Source organism: Carcharhinus amblyrhynchos, chromosome 10, assembly GCF_965287045.1.
Source record: "Carcharhinus amblyrhynchos chromosome 10, sCarAmb.v2.hapA, whole genome shotgun sequence".
Classification (NCBI taxonomy): domain Eukaryota; kingdom Metazoa; phylum Chordata; class Chondrichthyes; order Carcharhiniformes; family Carcharhinidae; genus Carcharhinus; species Carcharhinus amblyrhynchos.
In genome coordinates, this window is record NC_137333.1 from 84,269,917 (window position 1) to 84,296,009 (window position 26,093).

The 26,093-nt window shown below is 42.4% G+C and overlaps 1 protein-coding gene across 1 annotated transcript in view; it reads left to right on the forward strand.

The window, feature by feature from the left end:
- LOC145349123 (FRAS1-related extracellular matrix protein 2-like) overlaps positions 1-26,093 on the forward strand; it is a 222,162-nt gene that overhangs the window by 187,296 nt on the left and 8,773 nt on the right. Inside the window, exons 13-22 of the mRNA XM_080197492.1 lie at positions 815-973; positions 2,389-2,692; positions 3,467-3,598; positions 5,268-5,599; positions 15,373-15,565; positions 15,952-16,056; positions 17,062-17,189; positions 19,257-19,391; positions 23,096-23,222; positions 25,814-26,001. Coding sequence (XP_080053618.1) covers positions 815-973; positions 2,389-2,692; positions 3,467-3,598; positions 5,268-5,599; positions 15,373-15,565; positions 15,952-16,056; positions 17,062-17,189; positions 19,257-19,391; positions 23,096-23,222; positions 25,814-26,001 — 1,803 coding nt within the window. The remainder of the gene's footprint in view (positions 1-814; positions 974-2,388; positions 2,693-3,466; positions 3,599-5,267; positions 5,600-15,372; positions 15,566-15,951; positions 16,057-17,061; positions 17,190-19,256; positions 19,392-23,095; positions 23,223-25,813; positions 26,002-26,093) is intronic.

Below are 26,093 nucleotides of genomic sequence, written 5' to 3' on the forward strand. Positions count from 1 at the left end.
TCTCTGCTGTCTTCATTCTTGATGTGGGTATGCCGGCGTTGGACTGGCGTAAACACAGTAGAAAGTCTGACAACACCAGGTTTTAGTCCAACCTATTTATTTGATAATATACTCACAAGCTTTCGGGGTTAGTCCCTTCGTCAGGTGAATGGAGAGTTCTGGCCTCAGACAGAGCATATAAAGCACAGACAGTTTAGAGATTACTGATTACTAATCAGTAATCTCTAAACTGTCTGTGCTTTATATGCTCTGTCTGAGGCCAGAACTCTCCATTCACCTGACGAAGGGACTAACCCCGAAAGCTTGTGAGTATATTATCAAATAAATAGGTTGGACTAAAACCTGGTGTTGTCAGACTTTTTACTCTTCATTCTTTCCAGCACTCTCCCACATTAAACCTCATCCCTCACTTATCCACCAGCCTGCTTATGTGTCCTTGAAGTCTATCATAACACTATCATCTCACAGTTCACAATGCTTCCAAATGTTATGTCATCTTCAAGTTTTGAAATTATGTCCTACACACTCAAGTCTCTAAGCCAACTTTATGCCCATGCTGTCAATGTCACTTCCATTCCAGGAACTTTAACTGTGCTAAATATTGAACCTGCTCCGTATCATATTTTTTTGGGGGAGTGCTTGATTCCCTTACTGTTTTGGACAGTTTTCAACAAACATGCCCCAGGTTTATGACCAGAATTGCAAATACAGTACACCACTTCATTTGTGTGGCCGTTTTAAAACTGTGCCTGTGGTGTAACTGTATTGTTTTCCTCAGCAACAAACACTGATTCTTGTTTATATTGTTTCCCAGATAAGCAAAGCAATTGTATACATTGAGGAGATGAACAGCATGGCTGATGTCACATTCCCATCAGTCCCACAAGTTGTCTCGCTGCTTATTTATGATGATACATCCAGAGCAAAAGAAAACCCTGCTCCCCCAGCAGGCTATCCTGTTGTCTGTGTTACAGTACGTATCATCCAGTTCATATGGTGGTGGTGTTGTCATTGTGACTAACTACATAAATTTTCATAGTATCTTCACAAAATAATAGGTTGCATGTTCTTTATGTTGCATGAAAAACTTGGCTGGGACTTTTAAATTAGTGCAAGGTTTGAATTGGTGAGTGAGCAACAATTTAGCATTGCCAGGGATAGGGCCTAGGTGGAATTGTTGTCAGCGCAGGCTCGATGGGCCAAATGGACCCCTTCTGCACTGCATTGATTCTACAACTGTAGTACTGCTAATTAATAGTGAAGCAGATGGTAGGATGTACAATAGCATGAGAAATATGGACTTTATTTGTTGGGAAGTAGGGTTGAATATTGCACAAGTAGAAAGCAGCAAGGCCAGAGAGAGTTTGAAAATAAGGATGAGGGTGAGTTATTGTTACATGACTGGGACAATAAACCAATACAAGTCAGCAAGGACTGTGGTAGCAGTGATGTGGGGTAGGGTATAATTGGCAGAATTTTAAATTTGCAGTTTGAATATGAATAATAACTGATCTTAGGGGAAATTTTCCCATCCCAGCAGCCACAGGAATCGCAGTGGGCTGGGTGGGTGAACCATGCAAAGGTCCGTTGACCTCGGGCAGGACTTTCTGGTTTGGGGCGAGCGTGGCCAGAAAATCCCGCCCCTTATATTTTCAGATAATGCCATCAAGGGGAATATGTTTTTAAGGAATAGGAGCATGTGAAGGATGAAGTTTGAGGGCATTGAGTTATTGGGAAGGTGGGAATCTCTAGATATGTTCTGTCTGCATTGCGACCAATTGCAGAGGAAAGCACGGGCTGCGCTAAAAAATGAGGAAGCAAAATTAACACTGTATTGAAGGACACTGAAGTAATAACTAAGACTAAAGTAAACCATGCTTATAGAGGAAAACCTAGGCTTGGCCATTTCTAACGCTGAATCAAATGGCAATCTCTCTGCCAACATTCTTTGGTTAAACAAAATACCTGAAGATGCATGCCAACAAGCGACTAGATTTTAAAACATATTGAACTGAGGAAATATTATTTCAACCTAGGAGAAGTATAAAAAAAAATCATCTGCCCAGGAGCAAAAGACAATTCAGGCCACTATGTTAACAGTCAAAAGGAAAGAATTGTTCTGGTCTTTGTGCATAGGGACGTTGTAACTGCTTTTGAGAAAATGTGCTTGCAACATTACTGCATGGTTATCACCTATACAGAAACTTTTGCTTTTCCTGTGTAATGTTTAAGTGCGGGATTTTATTTTCATTTGTGCACAACCAACTGAAACTATTCCAAGCACTAATGAAAATATTAACGTTTGCTGGTTCAATATCTTTTGTCCTTGACTGAACCTAATTTGTATTATCATTTGAGATGCTTAACTCCATTCTATCCTTTCCTTAGGCTTGCAATCCTAAATATTCTGATTATGACAAGACTGGCTCAATATGTACCAGTGAGAACATCAATGATACCCTTACTCGTTACCGCTGGCTGGTGAGTGCCCCAACCGGCCCTGATGGGGTGACCAGTCCTATGAGAGAAGTAGATTCAAACACCTTCTTCACTTCATCTAAGATGATTACTCTGGACTCCATCTACTTCCAGGCTGGTTCTCGGGTTCAGTGTGCTGCTCGAGCAGTTAACTCCAATGGGGATGAAGGGCTTGAATTAACGAGCCCTATTGTATCAATTAACACTGAGGAAGGTAAGATGTTAAAATGAATATTTTGCTTCGAGAAGATTACACATTGATGATGATGAGGTTGGAAAGGAGTTACAACTTAGCCCAAATCAAGTGATTTAGATGTTGCAGTGAAGTTTAATGAGTTTCATTTCTTTGTTATTTTAAGAAATTGATTAATGCTTCACGTGGAAATTCCATGCTGTTCTGGCTTAATGCGATCATTAATCTGTTTGGTTAAACAAAGATAATTAAATGCCTACATTTAATTCTCTATTTGTTTAAATATTAAGTGGATCTGGAGATTGCATTAATATTGTTCACATTTTTGCCAACGCCTGCAGAATTATTTCGCTAAGCATATGCATCCGCTTTGACATGAATGAATATATATTATTTGCAGTGACAGGTTAAAGGCAAGTAAAACATTTTTTCTTGATTTGAGAAATTATTTTCATTACAAAAATGCAATAAATAAGAGCAGGAATAAACCATGCAGCCCATTGAGCCAACTCCGCCGTTCAATGTGATCATGGCCAAAATTGTGCTTTAACTCCTTTTTTCTGCCTGCTCCCCACATCGCTTAACTTACTGCAAGATAATTTCCTATGTTATGATTATTACATAGAAATTATGTATTTTACTTTTCCTAACATCTTTTTTAAATGAGCTATACATATATTTTTTCAGCGCCCACAAAATATTTTTCGATTGCGGGCAAGAGAGTCTCAGTTGCCTTTGAATCTGTCATTTAGATTAGGTTACTCGTTAATGATGTGTGATTCCTTTTATTGGTAGGTCTTTGCCAGCCCAGAGTACAAGGAGCAGTTGGTGCTGAGCCATTCTCTGCTAAGCTTCGTTATACAGGATCTGATGATCCAGACCATTCCAACCTCATTAAAGTGGCTGTAACGATGCCTCATATCGATGGTAGGGAGTCACCACGTGAAGTTGTTGTGTGTTTTTCTATTTTTGATGCTATTTGTTTGAGTTCTATAGAACTTAGTTCCAGTGAATGGAAGGTTGCACTTGACTGCTGCTTAAAATAAACAACACAATGGACAACGTTCTCCTTTCCCGCAGGTCTACAATCAGGAGAACTACGGGATGGGGAAAGCGGTGGCTAGAGATCAGGGTTTGGGTTGAGGGCCAACCAGGACTTTGGAATGAGGGAAGACTAACTGATGCTATGGTTGGGTAGATCGACCTTCGGGAGGAGAAGGAACAGTCCCTTGAACAGGAGGCTGAAGAACAAAGCTTTTGGGAAGCATAGGGGAAATGTTAATGATCAGGGACGGGTGTAGCAATGAAGACTTCTTTAATGGTCTGGAAACAGCATTACTGTTCTTCTTGGCCTCCAAGGAGTGCTGAAACAAGTATTTAGCTTGGGAAGCCAACAGCTCCCATTTCCTTTGCACTACCGAGTTTCCCGACTCAGTGAAACAAATTTCAAATTGCATGCCCAGTTGTGCAGTGAGAGTCAGATGTGGATGTGTTAGATGAGTGTCCTGCCTCTCCATGGTGGGGTAGTCGAATATGGCAGCACCCATTTTATTTTTTTAAAACTCTCATTCTCTATCTCACACTGTGTGGGCATGGGGCGGTGTTTAATATCATGTCCTCTGTGGCTTCCTCTCACATCTCCTAATGACTGAGAAGAATCAAAATGAAAAATAAACAAGATTTTTTGTTTATTTCATTCATGAGACATGGCACCGGTGGCTTGCCAGCACTTATTGCCCATCTCTAGTTGCCATTGAGAAGATGGTGGTGAGCTGCCTTCTTGAAACACTGCAGTCTACATGCCATGGGTTGACTCACAATGTAGTTAGAGATGAAATTCCAGGATTTTGACCCAGTGACTGCAGTGGTTATCACTGCTGCATCACAGCACCAGGGACCCAGGTTCAATTCTGGCTTCAGGCAACTGTCTGCGTGGAATTTGTATGTTCAACACGTGTCTGCATGATTTTTCTCCGGGTGCTCCCAGTTTCCTCCCACAGTCCAAAGATGTGCAGGGTTAGGTTGATTGTGCTAAATTGACCCCTAGTATTGGGAGATTAGCAGGGTAAATAAATGGGAGTATGGGGATAGGGAATATTGAATGAGTGTGTACATTGATGTCGGTGCAGACTTGATGGGCCGAATGGCCTCCTTCTGCACTAGGGATTCTATGAAGTCAGGATGGTAAGTGGCTTGGAGGGGAATTTGCAGATCGTGGTGACCCCATATATCTACTGCCCTTGTCCTTCTAGATGAAAGTGGTTGTGTGTTTGGAAGGTGCTGTCTAAGAAGCTTTGATGAATTGCTGCAGTGCATTTTGTAGATAGTACACACTGCTGCTACTGAGCGTCGGTGGTGGAGGGAGTGAATGTTTGTGGATGTGGTGCCAATCAAGCCAGCTGCTTTGTCCTGGATGGTATCAAGCTTTTTGAGTGTTGTTGGAGCTACACCCACCCATGCAAGTGGGGAGTATTTCATCACACTCCTGACTTGTGTCATGTAGATGCTGAACAGGCTTTGGGGAATCAGTCAGATGCTTAATGAAAAAAGTCTCAGATGTCTGAGTAATATGTTCTATTCACAATTTTTCTTTCAGGTATGCTCCCTGTTATCTCCACTCGCCAGCTGTCTAACTTTGAACTTACTCTTAGCGCTGATGGCACTCGGGTTGGAAACCACAAGTGTTCTAACCTGCTAGACTACAATGAAGTGAAGACTCATTATGGCTTCTTGTCAGATTCTACTAAAAACCCTGAGGTAATTGGAGAGACTGCTCCATACCAGTATAGCTCATCGCTGCGTGGACCTTCTACACTTCGCTTCTACCGAAACCTCAACCTTGAAGCTTGTCTCTGGGAGTTTGAAAGTTTCTATGATATGTCTGAATTGCTCACAGACTGTGGTGGTACTATTGGGACGGACGGCCAGGTATGAGGTGGTTCTTGTTCTTTGCAGAGTTTTGTTTTATACCACATATTATTCTTAAGCAGATAAAATTCTGATGCAGATGTTTAGGTTAAAGGAAGTAGACTAGGCTAAATGTTGCGTATTTCAGTATACACACTCATTCAGTATTCCCTGAAGACGGTGACTCATGCTGAGGTATGGTTTTGAGGGCTCAGGGTGTGCTTGTGAATATAATCAAAATCAAATTATAAACACAAATGCAGTTGACCCACAATAGTACCTACCAGTACAGAGCATATTCTGCTCAAACTGTTTTCAAGATAGTTTTGTTTACATGTTAGGTATGCACACTGTCAATCCTGGAATCCAATAGTTATAGAATGAACGTTAATCTAATGTTTTCATTTTTCGAATCACATCATTGCAGTCACTTTGCAGTTAATAGGAACATCTGTGTAGGCAAAACTATCATTTAGAACCAGTTTTGATTAATTTAAATTTTCATTTAACCAGTAAATAGATCTTGCCTGGGAGCTGCAGTGAATCATTATTTGAGCATTTTTGGATGTTTTTTAAATTTATCACTTTGTATACTAGTGAAATCCAGACACCCTTTTTTTAATCTTGTTACTCATTTGAATTGGCTGAGGAGAAATACGTAGTTTGTTGTAGGAGTAGAATAAGTTGTTCGTAAATACTGCCAGGTCTCTCCTCTTCTGCACTGTGTGGGTGTCTGATTAATGCCTCATGACTTTACTGTTCTCCTTTAGATGATGAACAAAGCCTTGCTACATGGGGATGATGTTTTACTGTAACAACACCATGCGGAAGGTTGGGCCATGCATAGACAGGCAGAGCTTGGATCCTTTTGTTTGTCAGTTCTTTGTAAAGCCCACATGTCTTGAGCATGGTTGAGATCCAAGATTGTCTCTTGTTTAGAATTCTTTGCCATAAAACTGTATCTTGCCCTCTCTTCTTGTAAGAATTTGCCTTGTCGGTTTCATATATGTTGTGATGAATGCTCTCCTATGAATTTTAGTTTATTCTTGATCCCAACCTTATTTTTGAATTAATTTTCTTCTTCCTGAACTTCCTACTTAGGATTTCCTGGGTAAGAGGTTCTATACTCTGCCCTCCTTCATGTACAGGAGAAGTGCCAGAACAGCCCTGGTTGACTAAGCATCTGATTTTTATTTTTGCGGTTTCTCTCCACCCTACCTCCATTGCTGCCTTCCAAGACAGCTTGCTTATTCCAAAGCACAGCATACAGATGCACAATACCCTAAACAATGAAGGCTATTATTTTACTTCACTCTATTGTTACCTCACGAGTATATACTACATTATCTTTTTTTAAATAATCATATAATTCAACAAAATGGAGTCAGTTCTTTCTTTATGATTCAATCTAACATTTTAGCCTGCGTTTTCTGATCAGTTTTATTTGAATATTAGTGTAGGTTGCAGTCAGTATTAAAATGTAGGGGAATATCAGTGACAGAATGTGGCCATCAGGTCTACAATGGTCACATATCACCTGCAACAACAAAACATCCATATTTCTATCAGGCATTTTGTGAATCTTAACAAGATAGAACATAGAACACTACAGCACAAACAGGCCCTTCGGCCCATGAGTTGCGCCGTTCACATTAACACCTACCAATCCATAGACCTATCTATAACCCCCAATCCCATTAAATCCCATATACTCATTCAGAAGTCTTTTAAAAGACCCCAGCGAGTTCGCCTCCACCACCACTGACGGCAGCCAATTCCATTCACTCACCACCCTCTGAGTGAAAAACTTACCCCTAACATCACTTCTGTACTTGCCTCCCCGCACCTTAAATCTGTGTCCTCTCGTAGCGACCATTTCAACCCGGGGAAATAGCCTCTGAGAATCCACCCTATCTATTCCTCTCAACGTTTTATAAACTTCTATCAGGTCGCCTCTCAACCTTCGTCTCTCCAGGGAAAAGAGTCCCAGCTCCCTCAACCTAACTTCATAAGGCATGCCTCCCAGTCCAGGCAACATCCTTGTAAATCTCCTCTGTACCCTTTCAATAGCTTCTACGTCCTTCCTATAGTGAGGCGACCAGAACTGCGCACAGTACTCCAAGTGAGGCCTGACAAGGGTCTTACAAAGTTGCAGCATTACCTCCCGATTCCTAAACTCAATCCCTCAATTAATGAAGGCCAGTACACCATACGCCTTTTTGACCACATCCTCCACCTGCGAGGCCGATTTGAGAGTCCTGTGGACCCGGACCCCAAGATTCTTCTGCTCTTCAACACTACTAAGACTCCTGCCCTTGATAGTGTACTCGTTCATCCCATTGGTTCTGCCAAAATGGACGACTACACATTTATCCGCGTTGAAGTCCATCTGCCACTTCTCCGCCCAGTCCTGCATCCTATTTATGCCCTGCTGCAACTTTTGACATCCTTCCAGACCATCCACAACACCACCGACCTTCGTGTCATCAGCGAACTTACTAACCCATCCCTCCACTTCCTCATCTAGGTCATTTATGAAAATGACAAACAGCAAGGGTCCTAGAACAGATCCCTGGAGCATTCCACTGGTGACTGACCTCCATGCAGAAGAAGACCCATCCACAACCACTCTCTGCCTTCTGCAGGCAAGCCAGTTCTGGATCCACAGGGCCAAAGCCCCTTGGATCCCATGCCCTCTCACCTTCCCAAGAAGTCTTGCATGGGGGACCTTATCAAACGCCTTGCTGAAGTCCATGTACACCACGTCCACTGCACTTCCTTCGTCAATGTGTTCAGTCACATTTTCGAAGAACTCAACTAGGCTCGTAAGGCACGACCTGCCCTTGACAAAACCATGCTGACTATTTCTGATCATGTCAAACCTCTCCAAATGCTCGTAAATCTTGTCCCTCAGAAGCCTCTCCATCAGCTTACCAACCACTGAGGTCAGACTCACCGGTCGGTAATTTCCCGGGCTATCTCTTCCCTTTCTTGAAAATAGGAACCACATCCGCAATCCTCCAATCTTCCGGAACCTCTCCCGTCTCCATTGACAACACAAAGATCATCGCCAGGGGCTCTGCAATCACTTCCCTCACCGCCCACAGTATCCTGGGGTACATCCCATCTGGTCCTGGCGACTTATCTATCTTGATAGAATTCAAAAGTTCTAACACATCCTCCTCCTTAATATCCACATACTCAATCTTTTCCATCTGCTGCAAATCCGTAGCAAAATCTCCCAGATCAGTTTCCACTGTGAATACTGAGGCAAAGTACTCATTAAGCACCTCTGCCATTTCTTCTGGCTCCACACAGACCTTTCCCCCTTCACCTTTTATAGGTCCTATCCCTTCTCTTCTCATCCTTTTACTTTTCACATTTATAGAAGGCCTTGGGATTCTCCTTAATCTTACCCGCCAAGGTCTTCTCATGACCCCTTCTGGCTCTCCTAATTTCCCTTTTAAGCTCCTTTCTACAATCCTTATACTCCTCAAGATCCTTAACATCTCCTAGCTCCCTGAACCTTTTGTACACCTTCCTTTTCCTCCTGACTAGGTTCACCACAGCCTTCGTGCACCACGGTTCCCGCGACCTATCAAAACCCCCTTGTCTCATCGGAACGTTGTCATGCAGAGCTCCAGACAAACATTCCTTGAATATCCGCCACCTTCCTTCGGTACTTTTCCCTAAAAACGCCTCCTTCCAGTTTATTGTTATTTACAAAAAGGTTTGGTTGCATTTCTTTTAAAAAATGCCAGAATTTGTATTTCCAAAGCAACATCTATTGCTATCATTTCATTAACATTGCCCAAGTTGAACAAAATACACAGTTGCTTCTGGCTGGTAGTCATTCTTCTGTAACCCATTTCGTTAGCAGTGGTTCACATGATTCTAGCACAAATCCATGTACCTCAGTAGTGGTATCAATGTCCTTGACTGGAAGATTTGTTTTTTTACAGTCATTTTACCTCCATATGATCACTTGTGGAACAAAGCAGGCATGACAGCTAAACTTGGCCATAATTTCCAATAAGCAATGGCGTAGAGTTTCATTAATGACCTTGAGTTAAACAAGGAGGCCAGTTCCACTATCTCTTTCCTACCTTCCTCCTCCAAAAGGGATTGGAGATATCAATTAATTCATATATGCAGAAGCATTGCAGAAGAAAAGAAAAATGTTGTTGAAGCTTTATGTCTTGGACTCATCAGGAAACAACAAGAAAAGAACGAAAGGAGCATGTACACACAATAAAGCCTTTTCAACAATACAAAGTCTTGGGGAATACCCATTCCCTGGTTCATTTCCTAGGGCAATGCCTTGACCAACTAGAGTCAACCTCCTGGTTTGAATTTATGTAAAGTTAACTGTCAGTTACTGGTGCATTCTCCATGGCAACACCTCTACCAATCAGAGTCCACTTGCTGACCAATCAGTATTCACTTCTTATGCAGTTTAAATTGTTGTCCCCTTTACAATTTGGTATTCTTGTGAAGCGTCCTGATGAGTGCAAGACAAAAATCTTTGATAACACATATTTTTTTTTCAGCAATACTCAAGTTCTGGGCTACCAAGAACTACATACAGGATCACTAAAGGAGCGTGTTGGGAGGAAGCATTAAGTGAGAGAGGTAGAAAACGCAACATAAAAAGGGAGAACATTTAATTTTGATAGTTTGACAGTCTCTGAATATTTCAAGTGCAAGAGATGTGTAAATGAAACAATAATCTGTGTTATTTTGGCCAGCACTGACAAAGCAGCTTTTTATTTATCCAGTTGTAAGCACAAGGGCTGAGATCATTTGTTGAACAGTGGCAGTCACAGCAGTCTCATTTTTATCAGGAGCAGGAATCAAAGGGCCTCAGCCACCCTGTTAAAGAACAGCCTTCAGATAACTACAGCTTCTTGTCAGAAATGGAAATGCATTATCTCTCTGCTTTTGTTGCCGTGGTGTGCAGGGCTAGATCTTAAAACAAACCATGCGTCTCCTTGGCGCTTTTCTTTGATGTCTGCTGTTCTTTTGCCTACTGTTATTTATTGTTGTCGATAAGGGAATGATCGTGCAGTTCAGAACTCTGTAAATAAAGACATTTTCTCTTAAGTTTGGCGTAATGGTTTGCCAACCTTTGTCTTTTACTGTGTTGTTTTATGTACAGTACTTGAACTTTAGTGAAATAAAGCAATGATCAAAGTATTCTTTACTTTTTGGGAAGACTCCTCTAACACTCCCTTCCACCAACGCTTCTCCAAATAAGTTATTAAAATAGTTTCAGGGCATCTGTAGTTGATTTCAGATTTTTGGGGTAATGGCCAACAAAGAAGAAAAGTGTAATATAGTATATAAAACCACCTAGAGGCACATAAACATTGAATGTTTAGCCATTCACTTTCCATATCCCTCAGCTTATTGCCTTTCATTTGTACCCAACCATCTCTGTCCAGTTAGGAAGCACAGAACATCCAGAAGAAAATATACAGTAAAACTTGGAAATTACTTGGACAAACAGGAGTTCCATTTTTAAGGTACACAAAAGTTTGCCACAAGTTTTAATACTTTCCCCTCCTGGGTACGTTGTGGACATTTGTACATGGTGCTCCTATTGCAGTTTTACCAAGATTGATGCCAGTTGTAGCAACTCTCACATTCCGATCCACCATTGTTGTCTGTGACCCATGGCATAATTATTTGCTGGGAATCATTACTGGTTGAGTTCTCCTCGTTGGTTCTGTTCAGATGGGCAATGTGCTAAAAGGTCTCTACTATGCTGCAATGACTCTATATTAAAGAAGTTTAATTCTAACTGTGTTCCAGCAGAGAGCAGTGCCCCAAATAGTAAGTTTTCCCTGATCTTCCCTTGCACTGCTAAAGAACCTAATCAAAGGGAAGTGCAGGCACAACCATCAGAAAAGATGCATGCTGCTGTGCAGACGGACCTGGATGTCCTTGTGCAAGGAATCTCAAGGTATTGGTTTGCAGATGCAGCAGGTAATTAAGAAGCAAATGGAACATTGTCCTTCATTGCTAGAGGGTTGGAGTTTAAAAACAGCAAGATTAAGTTGCAGTGGAAAGGCCACACCTGGAGTACTGTGAACAGTTTTGGTCTCCTTACTTGAGAAAGGATATACTGACACTGGAGGGGGCGCAGAGGAGATTAACTAGGTTCATTCCGGAGTTGAGAGAGTTGGGTTATGAGGAGAGATTTGAGTAGACCGGGGCTAAAGTCCTTGGAAATCAGAAGAATGAGGGGAGATCTTATAGAAACATATAAGATTATGAAGGGAATGGATAAGATAGAAGCAGGGAAGTTGTTTCCACTGGCAGGTGAAACTAGAACTAGGGGGCATAGCTTCAAAATAAGGGGAAGCAGATTTAGGACTGAGCTGAGGAGGAAATTCTTCACACAAAGGGTTGTGAATCTGTGGAATTTCCTGCCCAGTGAAGAAGTTGAGGTTACCTCATTGAATGTTTTTAAGGCAAGATGGATAAATTTTTGAACAGTAAAGGAATTAAGGATTATGGTGAGTGGGCGAGTAAGTGGAACTGAATCCACAAAAAGATCAGCCATGATCTTATTGAATGGCGGAGCAGGCTCGAGGGGCCAGATGGCCTACTCCTGCTCTTAGTTCTTGTGTTCTTATGCAGTTGAGTCTAAGTAGCCAACAGCATTGTACCATTTCATTTTCACAAAATCCAAGGTGGAAAATTAAAACTGACAGGATCTCTTCTGGGCATGAATTGTTCTACCTGATCTAAAAGTGCTAACAAGTGCATTGCTTGATATTTGAAGTTTATTAAGCTGTGTGATGATTTGGAGTTCTTATTCAAGGCCAAGTGCTACTCTGCTAAGTAGTTCAGAATGAGAAAATGACCTGGCACATTGATGAGTTAGAGATAACTCTAATTATTATTGAAATATTTCTATCACAATCTAAAAGTCTGAATTGGCATTTAATGCCAATGATTGGTCAGTCAAAGGGTTTTAGACTTTCAAAGAGTTTGTCAGCATATTTCAGGAGGAATTATTTGCTTTGGAGTTGAAATAGTTTTCCCAAAGTGATGTCCCACATCTCTGAACTAAAGTGTCCGTCAGCTGTGATACATTACCAGTGGACACCAAATTGGGGGAAAGGCAAATTGTGCGGAGGGTGTGGAGAGTCTGCAGAAGGATCTAGATAGGCTGGGCGAATGAGCCAGGAAATGGCAAATGGAATTTAATGTTGGCAAGTGTGAGGTGGTCCACTTTGGTAGGAAGAATGGTAGGAAGGACTATTACGTGGCGAAAAACTGCAGCAGGCGACGGTGCAGAGGGACCTCGGGGTCCTTGTGCACGAGTCGCAAAAACCCAGCTTGCAGGTGCAGCAGGTGGTCAGGAAGGCGAATGGGATGCTGTCCTTCATAGCGAGGGGGATTGAATATAAAAGTAGGGAGGTCTTGCTGCAGCTGTATAGGGCATTGGTGAGGCCGCAGCTGGAGTACTGTGTGCAGTTTTGGGCGCCGCACCTGCACAAGGATATTTTGGCCCTGGAGGGAGTGCAGAGGAGGTTTACTAGGCTGATACCGGAGTTGAGGGGATTGAGCTATGAGGAGAGGCTGAATAAACTAGGCTTGTACTCGTTAGAGTTTAGAAGAATGAGGGGAGATCTCATTGAGACGTATAAGATGATGAATGGGATGGTTAGGATAGAGGTGGAGAGACTCTTCCCGCTCAAAAAAGACAGTAGGACTAGGGGGCACAGCCTCAAGATAAAGGGGAGGCGGTTTAGAACGGAGTTGAGGAGGAACTTCTTCACTCAAAGGGTGGTGAATCTCTGGAATTCTCTGCCCGTTGAAGTGGTGGAGGCTGCCTCGCTAAATATTTTTAAGAAGCGGGTTGATGGGTTCTTGATGAGAGAGGGGATTAAGGGTTATGGGGAGAGGGCGGGAAAGTGGAACTGAGCCACGACAGATCAGCCATGATCTAATTGAATGGCGGGGCAGGCTCGAAGGGCTAGATGGCCTACTCCTGCTCCTATTTCTTATGTTCTTATATTCTTAAATAACTGGAAATCAATTGTCAAAGCACAGAATCACTGCCGTAGATAGCAGTGTACATGGGAAGTTGAATTTTAACCTACCTGTCATTTGATTTCTAGTTCTGGCTCTGCCTCCTATATTCTATAACTCATGATTAAAGCTCTAAGTTAGACTGAGTCACTGTTCATGACTGGTAATTTGGATTCCTGTATATTCCTGATAATTGTAGTAACAATGAATGCTTGTTTTTCTAAAGCTTGAGTACATACTAGTTGTAGAATGTCGACTGTATCCTTGTCAGATGCCTGTTGCTTGAAGGTTATTCAGAACTTGGGGCCATGTCTCAAAGCTAATCAGTAATCCTGCTTGTGAAACTCTGATTAAAGAATTTGTGCCTGCAAATCAGAAAAGCTACTTTTTATTTTGTTGTGACACTGCAACGTCTCTCATTTTAGAGTTGTCCAGTTTCACTCTAAGTAACATGAAGTAATACCTGGATTTTTTAAATTCATTTGTGGGACCTGGGCATCGCTGGCTGACCAGCATTTATTGCCCATCCTTAGTTGCCCTTTAAACTGAATGGCTTGCTAAGCTATTTCAGAGGGCAGTTGAGAGTCCACGACATTGCTATGGCTCTGGAGTCACATGTAGGCCAGACCAGGTAAGGATGGTAGATTTCCTTTCCTAACGGACATTAGTGAGATGGGTCTTTCTGAAAATTGATAATAGTCTTGTGGTCATCAGTAGATTTTAATTCCAGGTATTTTTGTTATTGAATTTAAATTCCACCATCTGCCATGGTGGGATTCTAACCCAGATCGCCAAAAAGTTAGCTAAATTTCTGGATTAATAGTCTATCGATAATACCACTAGTCCATCACCTACACACGATTGTGGTGTTCAAAGCTGTGCAGACACTTGTCAAAAATAGAGATAGAAAGCAGAAGTATTTGGGGACAGGTCTGGTCTTTTACTAAGTGGCATTTCTCCGAGATGTAAAGTGGCAGATGAACAGGGTAGGAGCTTCTGTTCCGCAAGACTGAACCAAATTAGCACCGTGTAATCTTTATTATCCAGATAAAGCAGTTAAGTTGGGGCTTCAGTTCCTTTGAACATGGAATGTACATGACTGGGAAAGATCATTATGCTTTGTATGCCAGTCTTAAAAATGTCGAAAATATTTCAACATATAGGTGGATGACAGACAGAATATGTATCATTCTGTCTGTCATCCACCTACAACGTTCTCCAACCAGATATCTACCGACTTGTCCCTTCTAATTAACCCTGGAGTAATTCATTTTGCATGTTCACTGCACTACAACAAAGGACTAAATACAGTCTTGGTAATTGTAAATCATATTTTCATAATGAGAAATAGTCAGATGAGTTAATATTTTAAAGAAAGCACCTTTGTGGTTTAAAAAAATTCCTACCACCTTTCTACAACTGACCAGCTAACAATGTTGTCTGGACTTTGCAAGAAGTAATTGAGAAAGGATTTGCATGATTCAATGTAGATTCACTTTGACAAAATCGCATATTATCCAATAGTGCAAACCTATCAACTGCAATAAACTAATATTGCAAAGAGTTAACCATTTGAACATTGGTAAGTTGTACATATATGTGAATTATTGTAAATTCTGCAGTAAAGTCATTATTCTTAAACCAGCATTGTCCCAGCTTTTGGGTTTTAGTGACACATTTAAAAGTTATATTTGACAATAGCTGGTTGTGTTAAAATATTTTCTTGGCTTTTCTTCCTGTCTCATCAGGTTTTGAACCTTGTACAGTCCTATGTGACTCTGCGAGTCCCTCTCTACGTCTCCTACGTTTTCCATTCCCCAGTGGGTGTTGGTGGCTGGCAGCACTTTGATCTGCAGTCAGAGCTTCGTTTGACTTTTGTGTACGACACTGCCATCTTGTGGAGGGATGGAATTGGCAGCCCACCAGAAGCAGAATTGCAGGGTTGGTAATTTCCAGAGATTGTTCCACCATTTCCAGTTGTTAATATCAGCACATTCAGTTTGGTGGGGGAAGGTTTTTATCAGAAAAACTCCTCATCGGAATTTCATTTCACAATTATAGGTAAATTTTGCAAGATCCTACTGACAGCAAGGCCTTGTACAGTGAGAGAAAAATTTTAGTCAAATGACAGCAATCTGTTTACCTGAAGTGCTGGGGTGGGTTCATACTGTTGTATTTTTATTAGCTGTTTTCATCTTAATGTCAGCACATCTTATACCTCAGATGCCATTACAGCAGTTTTTAGCTGTCAGTTCTCCTTATTAGTGTTCCCTGTTTCTGACATTTTTTTACTTAAATTTATAAATGTGCCTGATGTCTGCCAACAGGTGCCCTGTACCCAACTAGCATGCGGATCAACAGTGAAGGTCGTCTGGTTGTGAACTTCCGTACCGATGCACGATTCCGCGGCCTCTTTGTTATGATGCATCCTGGTGAGTGCGAACTTCATTTTTCTTCTAATTTTGTTCTTCCCTCCTGAAGACAACCACTTCTTCCTTTTTTCACATGACTGAGATTTGGAATTCACTATCTGATAGAGCAGTGGATACAAATTCAATTTGCCTTCAAAAGAGAATTGGATAAAATATTGAATGAGAAAGAATTGCAGGGATATGGAGAAAGAAGAGAGGAGGTGGACTAATGGGATTGCTCTTAGAGAGAGTCGTGCAGATTTGATGGGCTGGATGACCTCCTTTTGGGTTGTATTATTCTGTCATTAGTTTCATTTCACCTCACCCGCACCCCCCCCCCCCCCGCCCCTCCCCCCCAATCTTCATTCCTAAACACTTTCTAACAGGTGATCATTGAATTACAGTGAGGTGTCAAAATCTGAATTGATGTTTTCTGACTCTGTACCTCGGGGATCAATATCATGAGAGGTCTAAACAAAGTAACTAGAGAGAAACTGTTCCCATTGGCAGAATGGTCAAGAACTTGAGGTGATTGGCCAACAAGTCAAAAACAACACGTTGCATTATTACACAGCGAGTGATTAATCTGGAATATACTGCCAGAGGAGGCAGGTTCAAATTGGGGCTTTCAAAAGAGAATTTGATCAAACCTGAAGGGAAAATATATGGCGATATAGGAAGAGCTAGAAAATGGAACTAGCTAGATTGTTCTTCTTGAGAGCTAGAGCAGATTTGATGGACTGAATGATCTCTCCTGCACTGTAATTATTCGGTGACTTCAATGTTTCCAAGGTAGATCAACTAATTCACTCAGAGCAGGGGTAATATCTGGAAATGTCCTGGTTTGTACGGATGAGCTTCTTTACTGGAAAAAAAAATTACCGAAACCCTGGGGAGCAGGAGCTGGCTTATTCTTTTGAGAAAGGAAGATGTCCTTGAGAAATATGTTAATAGCAAACGTGTATCTAATTTACTGTTTGCAGTACAGTGTTTTGAAGATGCCCTAAAATAATCTGTCCTTCCCAGCATCATCTCTTAGCTCCATGGTTATGTCAGCCGATCACCCAGGATTGACCTTTACTCTCAGCATAGTGCGGAGTGAGCCAACGTACAATCATCCTGAGCAACAGTGGAGCTTCATCTCAGATTTTGCTGTAAGTTTTATAAGTAAAGACTAATTGCTGATGAACCAGTTCACGCTCAAGTTGGGATTAGATGTAGATCAGGATTGCTAAGAATAATTTGCCTTTGCTACCTCTAGGCATAACTATTCTGCTGTTCTGGCTGCCCTCCCATCTTGCTTCCACCAAAAACCTGAACTCACTCAAAACTCTGCAGCTGGTGTCCTAACTCACATGTGATTTGCAGATATTTAGCCTGTGCTCTGCTGACCTGCGTTGGCTCCTGGAGCAGCAATACTTTGATTTTAAAATTCTTCATGTTGCTTTCAAATCATAACTTCACCCCATAACTCCCTAATCTCAGTTATCTACTCAGCTCTACAACCTTCTGAACCTTCTTCGCACTGCTCCTCCAACCTTGCACATTCCCAATTTTAAATGCTCCACCATTGATGCCAAGCTTTCAATCGCCTAGGCCCTAAGCTCGAGGAGTCCATCTCAAACCTCGCCACCTCTCATCCCTCCTTTAAGGCGTTCCTTAAAACTCACTTCTTTGACCAAGCTTTCAGTCATTTGCCTTCATATTTCCTTGCGTGGCCCAGAATCAAATTTTGTTTGACAATGCTGCAGTGAAGCTTGGCACATTGCTTTAAAAGGCACTGTATAAATGCATGTTGTTGTATATAAATGACAGGGCTTTGTTTAATTACTGGTTCTACAATTGATGTGCTACTGGAAGCAGGTCTCTACAGCAAGACCCTACATAGAACCTTGCTCTCAACTCTGCTGCCAAGGTTCACCCAAATCATTCCATATGCAGTCAGAAAAAAATCATGGTCAGTAAAACTTATGATGTGTCATGGCTAGTTTGTACATTTAGTTCATGTAAAGCAGTTGTGGGCAATCCTACCTCATCCTAAGGACAGCTGGGACATTTTTCAGGACTTGAATATTATGAGCACTCTGAGTGTTGCCTGAAGCAAGAGAAACCCATTCCAAGTGCCTAACCCACAGGTTTACCTATGTGGGATGATGCACAGAAGGAGTCCCTCCTTAATGGACCCCTGTGAAGACCAATCTCCCCATCTCCATTGCAGGATTTTAACTCCCACTTCCCAGCTTGCCCTTCTCCACCCCCCACTCTGCCAATGGCCCCTCAAATTCCACACATTGCCTTCCCCTCACCAGGACCTGCCACCTTGGCACTGGCCAGTCCTCCATACACCTACCCAAACCCAGGATTTAGTGCCTCTTACCTGAAGTGCTGGAGAACTGTCAGCAGTTAGCTGCTAGAAGGGGCGAAGTCCTGTCCCCAGCCGATTAACAGTTAATTGAAGGCCAATTTATGCTAAGCTGTGGGACAGCCAGTGTTCCCCACATATGGTTCCATCACATCCCTTCATCCTGACTTTTTAGCTGGGGAGAAGGTCGTGTTGAATCTGGCGCTTCACACAATTAAGTGCATTATTTGAGTTTTCACTGCATAGCTCTGAACACTGCATTGGTAGAAGGTGCTGTCCTTCAGATGAAATATTGAACTGAAACTCTAGTTTCCTGTAAGTGACCCACATAGAAATTAAAGATCCCTGGCATTATTTAGAGCAGGGCGTTTTTCTCCATGTCCTAACTCTCCTTCAATCACTACCACCTGACTAGATTAACCGGACCTCTTGTCTTGGTGAAACGTCTGTGAACAAAATGGCTATTATACCTGCCTTGTAGCAACAGTTGCAATATTTCAATAAAAATTAATTGTGCCTGAGATGTTTTGAGATGATTTTATCTCATCATCTCAAGGGTGATGAGCTAATGAGCTATCTAAATGCAATTTTTTTAATCTTTCCGCATAAAATAAGTCAATGTTTGAAAGATTATTTTGCTGAATATCTTCTAAAAAGGGTCCTGTTTCTATTTATCATTAGCCATGGAGCTCTTGATTTTTTAGAAAAAAGACTTAAGACTATAGGAAGGTAACTAACAAGTCAAAAAACTCAGAAGATATCGTAATTAGAATTGATGTAAATATTTATAGATATAGGATTAAGTTCCTAATATGATATTGTTTTTCAATGGTCACAATTAATCTGTTGTTTCTTTTAGGTCCGTGATTATTCAGGAACGTACACTGTGAAGTTAATTCCTTGTGTCTCTGCTCCAAGCCAGGAGTATACCATTCCAATTGTGTGCAATCCAAGGGAGCCAATAACTTTTGACCTTGACATCCGATTTCAACAGGTACCTGATAATTAGAAGCTCTCCTCACTTGATTTTGCTTTCCTCCCAGACCCACCCATTCTCAGTTGTACAATGAATGAGATTATAGTGTGATGAAAACAGCAGCACTGCAGTTAAGGGAACAATTTTGCCAAAACCCACATTGTCACATGTTGGCGGGCCTTGGCTAAAGCAGCTGCTGGATATAGGCAGTATTCATTTAAACCTGTGAAAATCTCTGATGGTCTTCTCCCATCAATTGTAGCTGAAATCAGTTTTGGAGTAATAATGTAGTTTCATCTTTAAACTGCAGGATGCTTAACAAAAATATTTATCAGGTGCTTTTTAAGTTATGTGTTTGAGGCCATAAGAAGGACTAAAATTTGCCTTTTCAAATAAAAAAACTGGAGATGGTGGAAAAACTCAGCTGGTCTGGCAGCATCTATGGAGAAAGAGTTCTGAAGAAGAGTTATACCGGACCCTGTTTCTCTCTGAGTTTCTCCAGCGCTTCTGCTTTTATTTCAGAACTCCATCTACAGTATTTTATTTTCCTATTTTAACAGCTTGTATGACTTAAATGTCAAATTTTATCTGATAATGTTCCTACAAAGCACTTTGAGTTGTCTTGCTATTCTAAACACACTGGATAGATACATTTTTTATTCTATTCTTTTATGAGATATGAGCAACGTTGACAAGGCCAACATTTATTGCCTATTCTAATTGCCATTGAGAAGGTGGTGGTGAGCCACTGCCTTGAACTTCAACTGTCTTCATTTTAAAATCGTGTCTCCTATTTCTGGACTTACCACACATCCACCTTGTCAGTACTGTTCAGGATCTTACATGCTTCAATCAAGTCAAGTTGTTGAACACTAAGAGGGACCATGCCTGTTTTTCATGTGGTGCAACATCCTGGGGCTGGCTGGCAAGTGACAAATGGTAGATTCAGTGGCAGATATGCTTGTGATTGAGAACAGCTGGCATCAGTTGGGGAAAGGCTAGATACAGCCGGATTAGGCAGGAGCTTAGGGATACAGACTGGGGATAGGCTGTTGGAAGGCAAGACCACGTTAGGCATGTGGGAGTCTTTCAAGGGAAAACTGCAATGGGTGCAGGAAAGGCATGTGCCGGTTAGGAGGAAGGATGGGAAAGGTAGGATTAGAGAGCCGTGGATTACTAAAGATATAGAAGGCCTGGTTAGGAAGAAACGAGAGGCGTACATCAGATCTAAGCAGCTGGAAAGGGAGAGAGCCTTGGAGGAATACAGAGAGAGTAGGAGGGATCTCAAAAGGGGAGTTAGGAGAGCAAAAAGGGGGCATGAGATGGCTTTGGCAGGTAGGATTAAGGAGAATCCAAAGGCGTCTTACTCCTATCTTAGGAGCAAAAGGGTGGCTAGGGGTAAAATCGGTCCTCTCAGGGACAGGCAAGGGGAATTGTGCTTAGAGGCTGAGGGAATGGGGGAGATCCTGAATGAATACTTCGCGTCGGTATTCACGAAGGAGAGGGGCTTGATGTCTGGTACGGTCATCGAGGGAGCAGTAGACCAATTGAAAGATCTATCGATTACGAGGGAAGAAGTATTTGGGCTTTTAGGTAGCGTTAAAGCCGATAAATCTCCGGGGCCCGATGGCATTTATCCTAGGCTGCTTAGGGAGGCGAGAGATGAGATTGCTGGGCCTCTGGCGCAAATCTTTGTCTCTTCTTTGGACACAGGTGAGGTCCCAGAGGACTGGAGGATAGCAAACGTGGTACTGTTGTTTAAAAAGGGTAGGAGGGATAACCCGGGTAACTATAGGCCGGTGAGTTTAACGTCAGTGGTAGGCAAGTTGATGGAGAGGATTCTTAGGGATAGGATGTAAGCTCACTTAGAGCGTTGCGATCTGATTAAGGATACGCAGCGTGGCTTTGTAAAGGGGAAGTCTTGCCTTACGTATCTGGTAGAATTTTTTGAGGAGGTGACAAAAACGGTCAACAAAGGACGAGCCGTTGATGTCATCTATATGGGTTTCAGTAAGGTGTTTGACAAAGTCCCTCATGGTAGGTTGGTAGAGAAGATTAAAGCTCATGGGATATGTAGCCAGATATCTAGATAGGTAGAGAACTGGCTTGCAAAGAGGAGTCAGAGAGTAGTAGTGGAGGGGTCCTTTTCTAGCTGGAGGTCTGTCACTAGTCATGTGCCGCAGGGCTCAGTACTGGGACCTCTTCTCTTTGTACTGTATATAAATGATTTGGAAGAGGAAGTAGGTGGTGTGATCAGCAGATTTGCTGATGACACCAAGATGGCTGGATTGGCGGGCAGTGAGGAGCAGTGTCTGGCAATACAACGGGATATTGATAGGCTGGTATATAGGGCAGATACATGGCAAATGGAGTTTAATCCGGATAAATGTGAGGTGATGCATTTTAGCCGGAATAATGTAGGGGGGAGTTATATGATAAAGGGTAAGCCCATAAGGAGCTTGGAATCGCAGCGAGACCTGGGGGTGCAAGTGCACAAGTCTTTGAAGGTGGCAGTGCAAGTGGAGAGTGTGGTGAAGAAAGCCTATGGTATGTTAGCCTGTATAGGAAGGGGTATAGAATATAAGAACTGGAGTCTAATGTTGCAGTTATACAGAACGTTGGTTAGGCCGCATTTGGAGTACTGCGTCCAGTTCTGGTTGCCTTACTACCGGAAGGACGTGGAGACTCTGGAGAGAGTGCAGAGGAGGTTTACCAGGATGTTGCCTGGTATGGAAGGACTGGAGTATGAGGAAAGATTGAATAAATTGAGGCTCTTTTCCCTTGAAAGACGGCGACTGAGGGGGGATCTAATAGAGGTATGTAAGATTATGAAGGGTATAGGTAGAGTAAACAGAGGTAAGCTATTTCCTATGATAGAGACACACAGGAAAAGGGGCCATGGGCTTACGGTGAGGGGGGAGAGGTATAACACAGATGTTAGAGGGAGGTTTTTCACACAGAGGGTAGTGGGGGTATGGAATGCTCTGCCAAGTAAGTTGGTGGAGGCAAACACGCTAGAGTTGTTTAAGAGTAACTTAGACAGGCACGTGAGTGGGTTGGAGATGGGTGGATATAGGAGATTGTTTTAAATAAGGGTCATTAGCATTGGGGCGTCCCTGGTAAGGTAATTGGATATGGTACAATAATTTTTTTTTCATTCACAGGTTTTAAGTCGGTCCGCCTTGTGCCCAACGAGAGGCATACACACGATGGGTCGTACTTGGGCTGCTCTAGGTTGTTCGAGATTGGCCTAGTGCTTCATGTCGTTAGTGTGTGCTTAAACTGGATCAGATACTGGGCAAGACGACAGCTCAGTGACTATCACTGATTGCTGTGCAGACACATGGATTTGGGCTGGTGTCTGTGGGAGTTTGCACATTCTTCCCGTGCTTGTGTGGGTTTTCTCCGGGTGCTCCGGTTTCCTCCCACACCCCAAAGATGTGCTCTTAGGCTGATTGGCAGTAATAAATTGTCCCTAAATTAGTTTCCCTCAATGTGGATGGCCATAAAACATTAGATAAGGGTCATGGGTGGAGGGGGGACTAGTAGTGTTAAGATAGCGGCGCGGGCTCGTTGGGCCGAAGGGCCTGTTTCCCGGGCTGTTTTTGTTCTTTGTTCTACATGGGTCAAAGTGTTACCACATTCTTGAGAAGTTTGTATTCTTGTCTTCACCATAATCACATATTAAGTTTTGATTTATTACTTCTATCTGCTCCTTCCAGGTGAGTGATCCTGTTGCTGCTGAGTTCAGCCTGAATACTCAAATGTTCCTGCTAAATAAAAAAGCTCTCTGGTTGTCTGACGGCTCAATGGGATTCGGAGAAGGCAGTGATGTCGCTTTCACAGAAGGTACTGAAGTTGAACCATTTATTGCCCTATTGCTATAATAAAGCTAGGCTGATTGTGAACATTGTTTTGCCTTGCAGTGAGACATAATACATAAAACTGAGCAGGAAAAGACATGTGTCAGACTCCATATTTGATTTAAGTATAAAAGCATAGCAATCTCCAGCACCACCCTGACCAATTGTGTGAGAAAATTCAGATAATTAAAGACAAGAAAGACCATCTAAATTAACCAGTTTTCTAAATGGTACTAGGGTTAATGATTCTACCACCCGAAACCATTCCATGGGTTGAGTGTTTTTGAAGAACTTTGTGTTATCAATTCTGAGTTTGTCTTCACCAGTTTAACCTATGCCCTACGGTCAGAGTTCAATTTGAACTACTCATGCAGATATAACTTTTCTCAACTGTTCACTATTTTCTCTACCCCTGTGATCATTTGGAAGGGTTTGCTGCAAAAATAGAAGTTACACCATGGGACAGGCCATACTGCCCAGCCGGTGACTGTGATTATTTTGCCTTATCTAGATTCATTCCAATTGATCCTGAAAGGAAAGAAAACAAATCATAAATCCGACAATCATGGGCAATGAAAGTCCTAAAAGGGTCCTGAACAGCAGTGGGAGTTCTACCATAACCCTACGGGAAAACCACCAGAAAATGGCAGGCACTCAGGTTTTTGCAACTTCCAGGATTTTCTGGACTTGCACTTACTCCTGCCAAGGAAGATGGCACTGCACTGAAGATTGGGTGGAGCTGGGTACTCTTATGCTGGAAGTTCCTGCTGCCCCAGTTCATTTATGATATGGCACAATACTCCCCTTGAATACCATGTGGCCCCCAAATATTCACACATTTCTCCCATTAGAAATGGTCCATGCATTGCTCCTGCCCATTCCTCACCTGCCAAAACAGCATGGACTCCAAAGGATTTGTTACTCTTTAATCTGATGGCAGATTGGAGGAAGCATTTCTTAATGGGATGAATGGAGGAGAGAGGCCTTCAGCAATCCTTCTTCCCCTACACATTCCCATACCCCCCACCACGTGACTAGCAAGCACCAGGTTTTCTGACTAAAAGGAGTGGTTGGACATTGGAGATGGGCATACAGTGGCACTAGTGCCCATCTGTCCTATACAACCTGGCTGCCCTGCAACTTGAGACCCCTCAAACTTCAGTGAAGTCACAATGAAAAGTGCTTTAACAAGCCCAATCTCAGTACAACTGCCAGGATCACATCACAAGGAATTTTTTGGGACAAATATTTAAGAGAGTGGGATCTGCCAGGAAGTGTATTATTTTGAAGAAACTCGGTGACACAAATCCAGATTTTGCTATATAAAATAACTTGCGCCATTTTCATGTTGAATATCCCGACAATGACAAGGGTGTTTAGAATGAATATTCAGTTGGAAACATTTCAGACAGTTTACCTGACAAGGCACAGACTCGGGTTTTGGGATGTGTTTTATAATCTGTGGAGTCTGTGACCTCATGGGTTGTGGTTTTTGTGGATTAGCACTTAAAGAACAAAGAAAATTACAGCACAGGAACAGGCCCTTCGGCCCTCCAAGCCTGCACTGACCATGCTGCCTGACCATATCCGTCCATTCCATCCTATTCATGTATTTGTCAAGATACATCTTAAAAGTCACTATCGTATCTGCTTCCACTGGCAGCGAGTTCCAGGCACCCACCACCCTCTATGTAAAAGACTTGCCTTGTACGTCTCCTTTAAACTTTGCCCCTCGCACCTTAAACCTATGCCCCCTAGTAATTGACTCTTCTACCCTAGGAAAAAGCTTCTGACTATCCACTCTGTCCATGCCCTCATAATCTTGGAGACTTCTATCAGGTCGCCCCTCAACCTCCGTCATTCCAGTGAGAACAAAGTTTCTCCAACTGCTTCTCATAGCTAATGCCCCCCATACCAGGCAACTTCCTGGTGAATCTTTTCTGTACCCTTTCCAAATCCTCCACATCCTTCTGGCAGTGTGGCGACCAGAATTGAACACTATATTCCAAGTGCAGCCTAACTAGCCTTAGCCTAACCTCTTAGCCTTTCCCTTTGTTTTTGTGAATTCGCCCTCTTAGCCTTTCCCCTTTCATTCCCTCACCCTACAATATAAATATCTCCCACTTTCTATGTCTTTTAGTTTTGACAAAGGGTCATCTGGACTCGAAACATCAGTTCTTTTCTCTCCTTACAGATGCTACCCGACCTGCTGAGGTTTTCCATCATTTTCTCTCATGGATTGTGGGTTTGTTTTCCATGTTTGCTGGTGTATTATGTTTCCTGTCTCAGTCAGGTTATCCGGGGGTACACACCCTGTTGAAACAAGTTGCTGTGCCCTTATGAAGCGAGGGAAGGTTAGAGCATATGGCAACAGAGTTTCCTAACCGTTAGTTGCTGCTTTAGAGTGATAGTGGCCTGGAAATAGATTGCATGCTTTCTGTCCCAGGAAAAGTCACAAGACGTTTAAAGACATGAAATAGTAAAAAAAAAACTGGGGAAAGGGAGGGAAGGGCAACAGTTTGGTAACGTGACACAAAGCCTCAAGAAATTTCTAATTGGAATGTATTTTCCTTGCAGGATCAGTTGTCTATGGGCGAGTGATGGTTGATCCTGTGCAGAACCTGGGAGACTCCTTCCACTGTAGTATTGAGAAGGTGTTTCTGTGTACAGGCGCTGATGGCTATGTACCCAAGTACAACCCAATAAATAATGAATATGGCTGTCTGGCTGATTCACCTTCTCTCTTATACAGGTTCAAAATCCTGGTACGTCAGTTATTTTAATAGATGGTTTGAAATAATAATGATAATCATCATCCATGGCTTTAGTAGAGAACAATTATGATTTTTATGGGGGG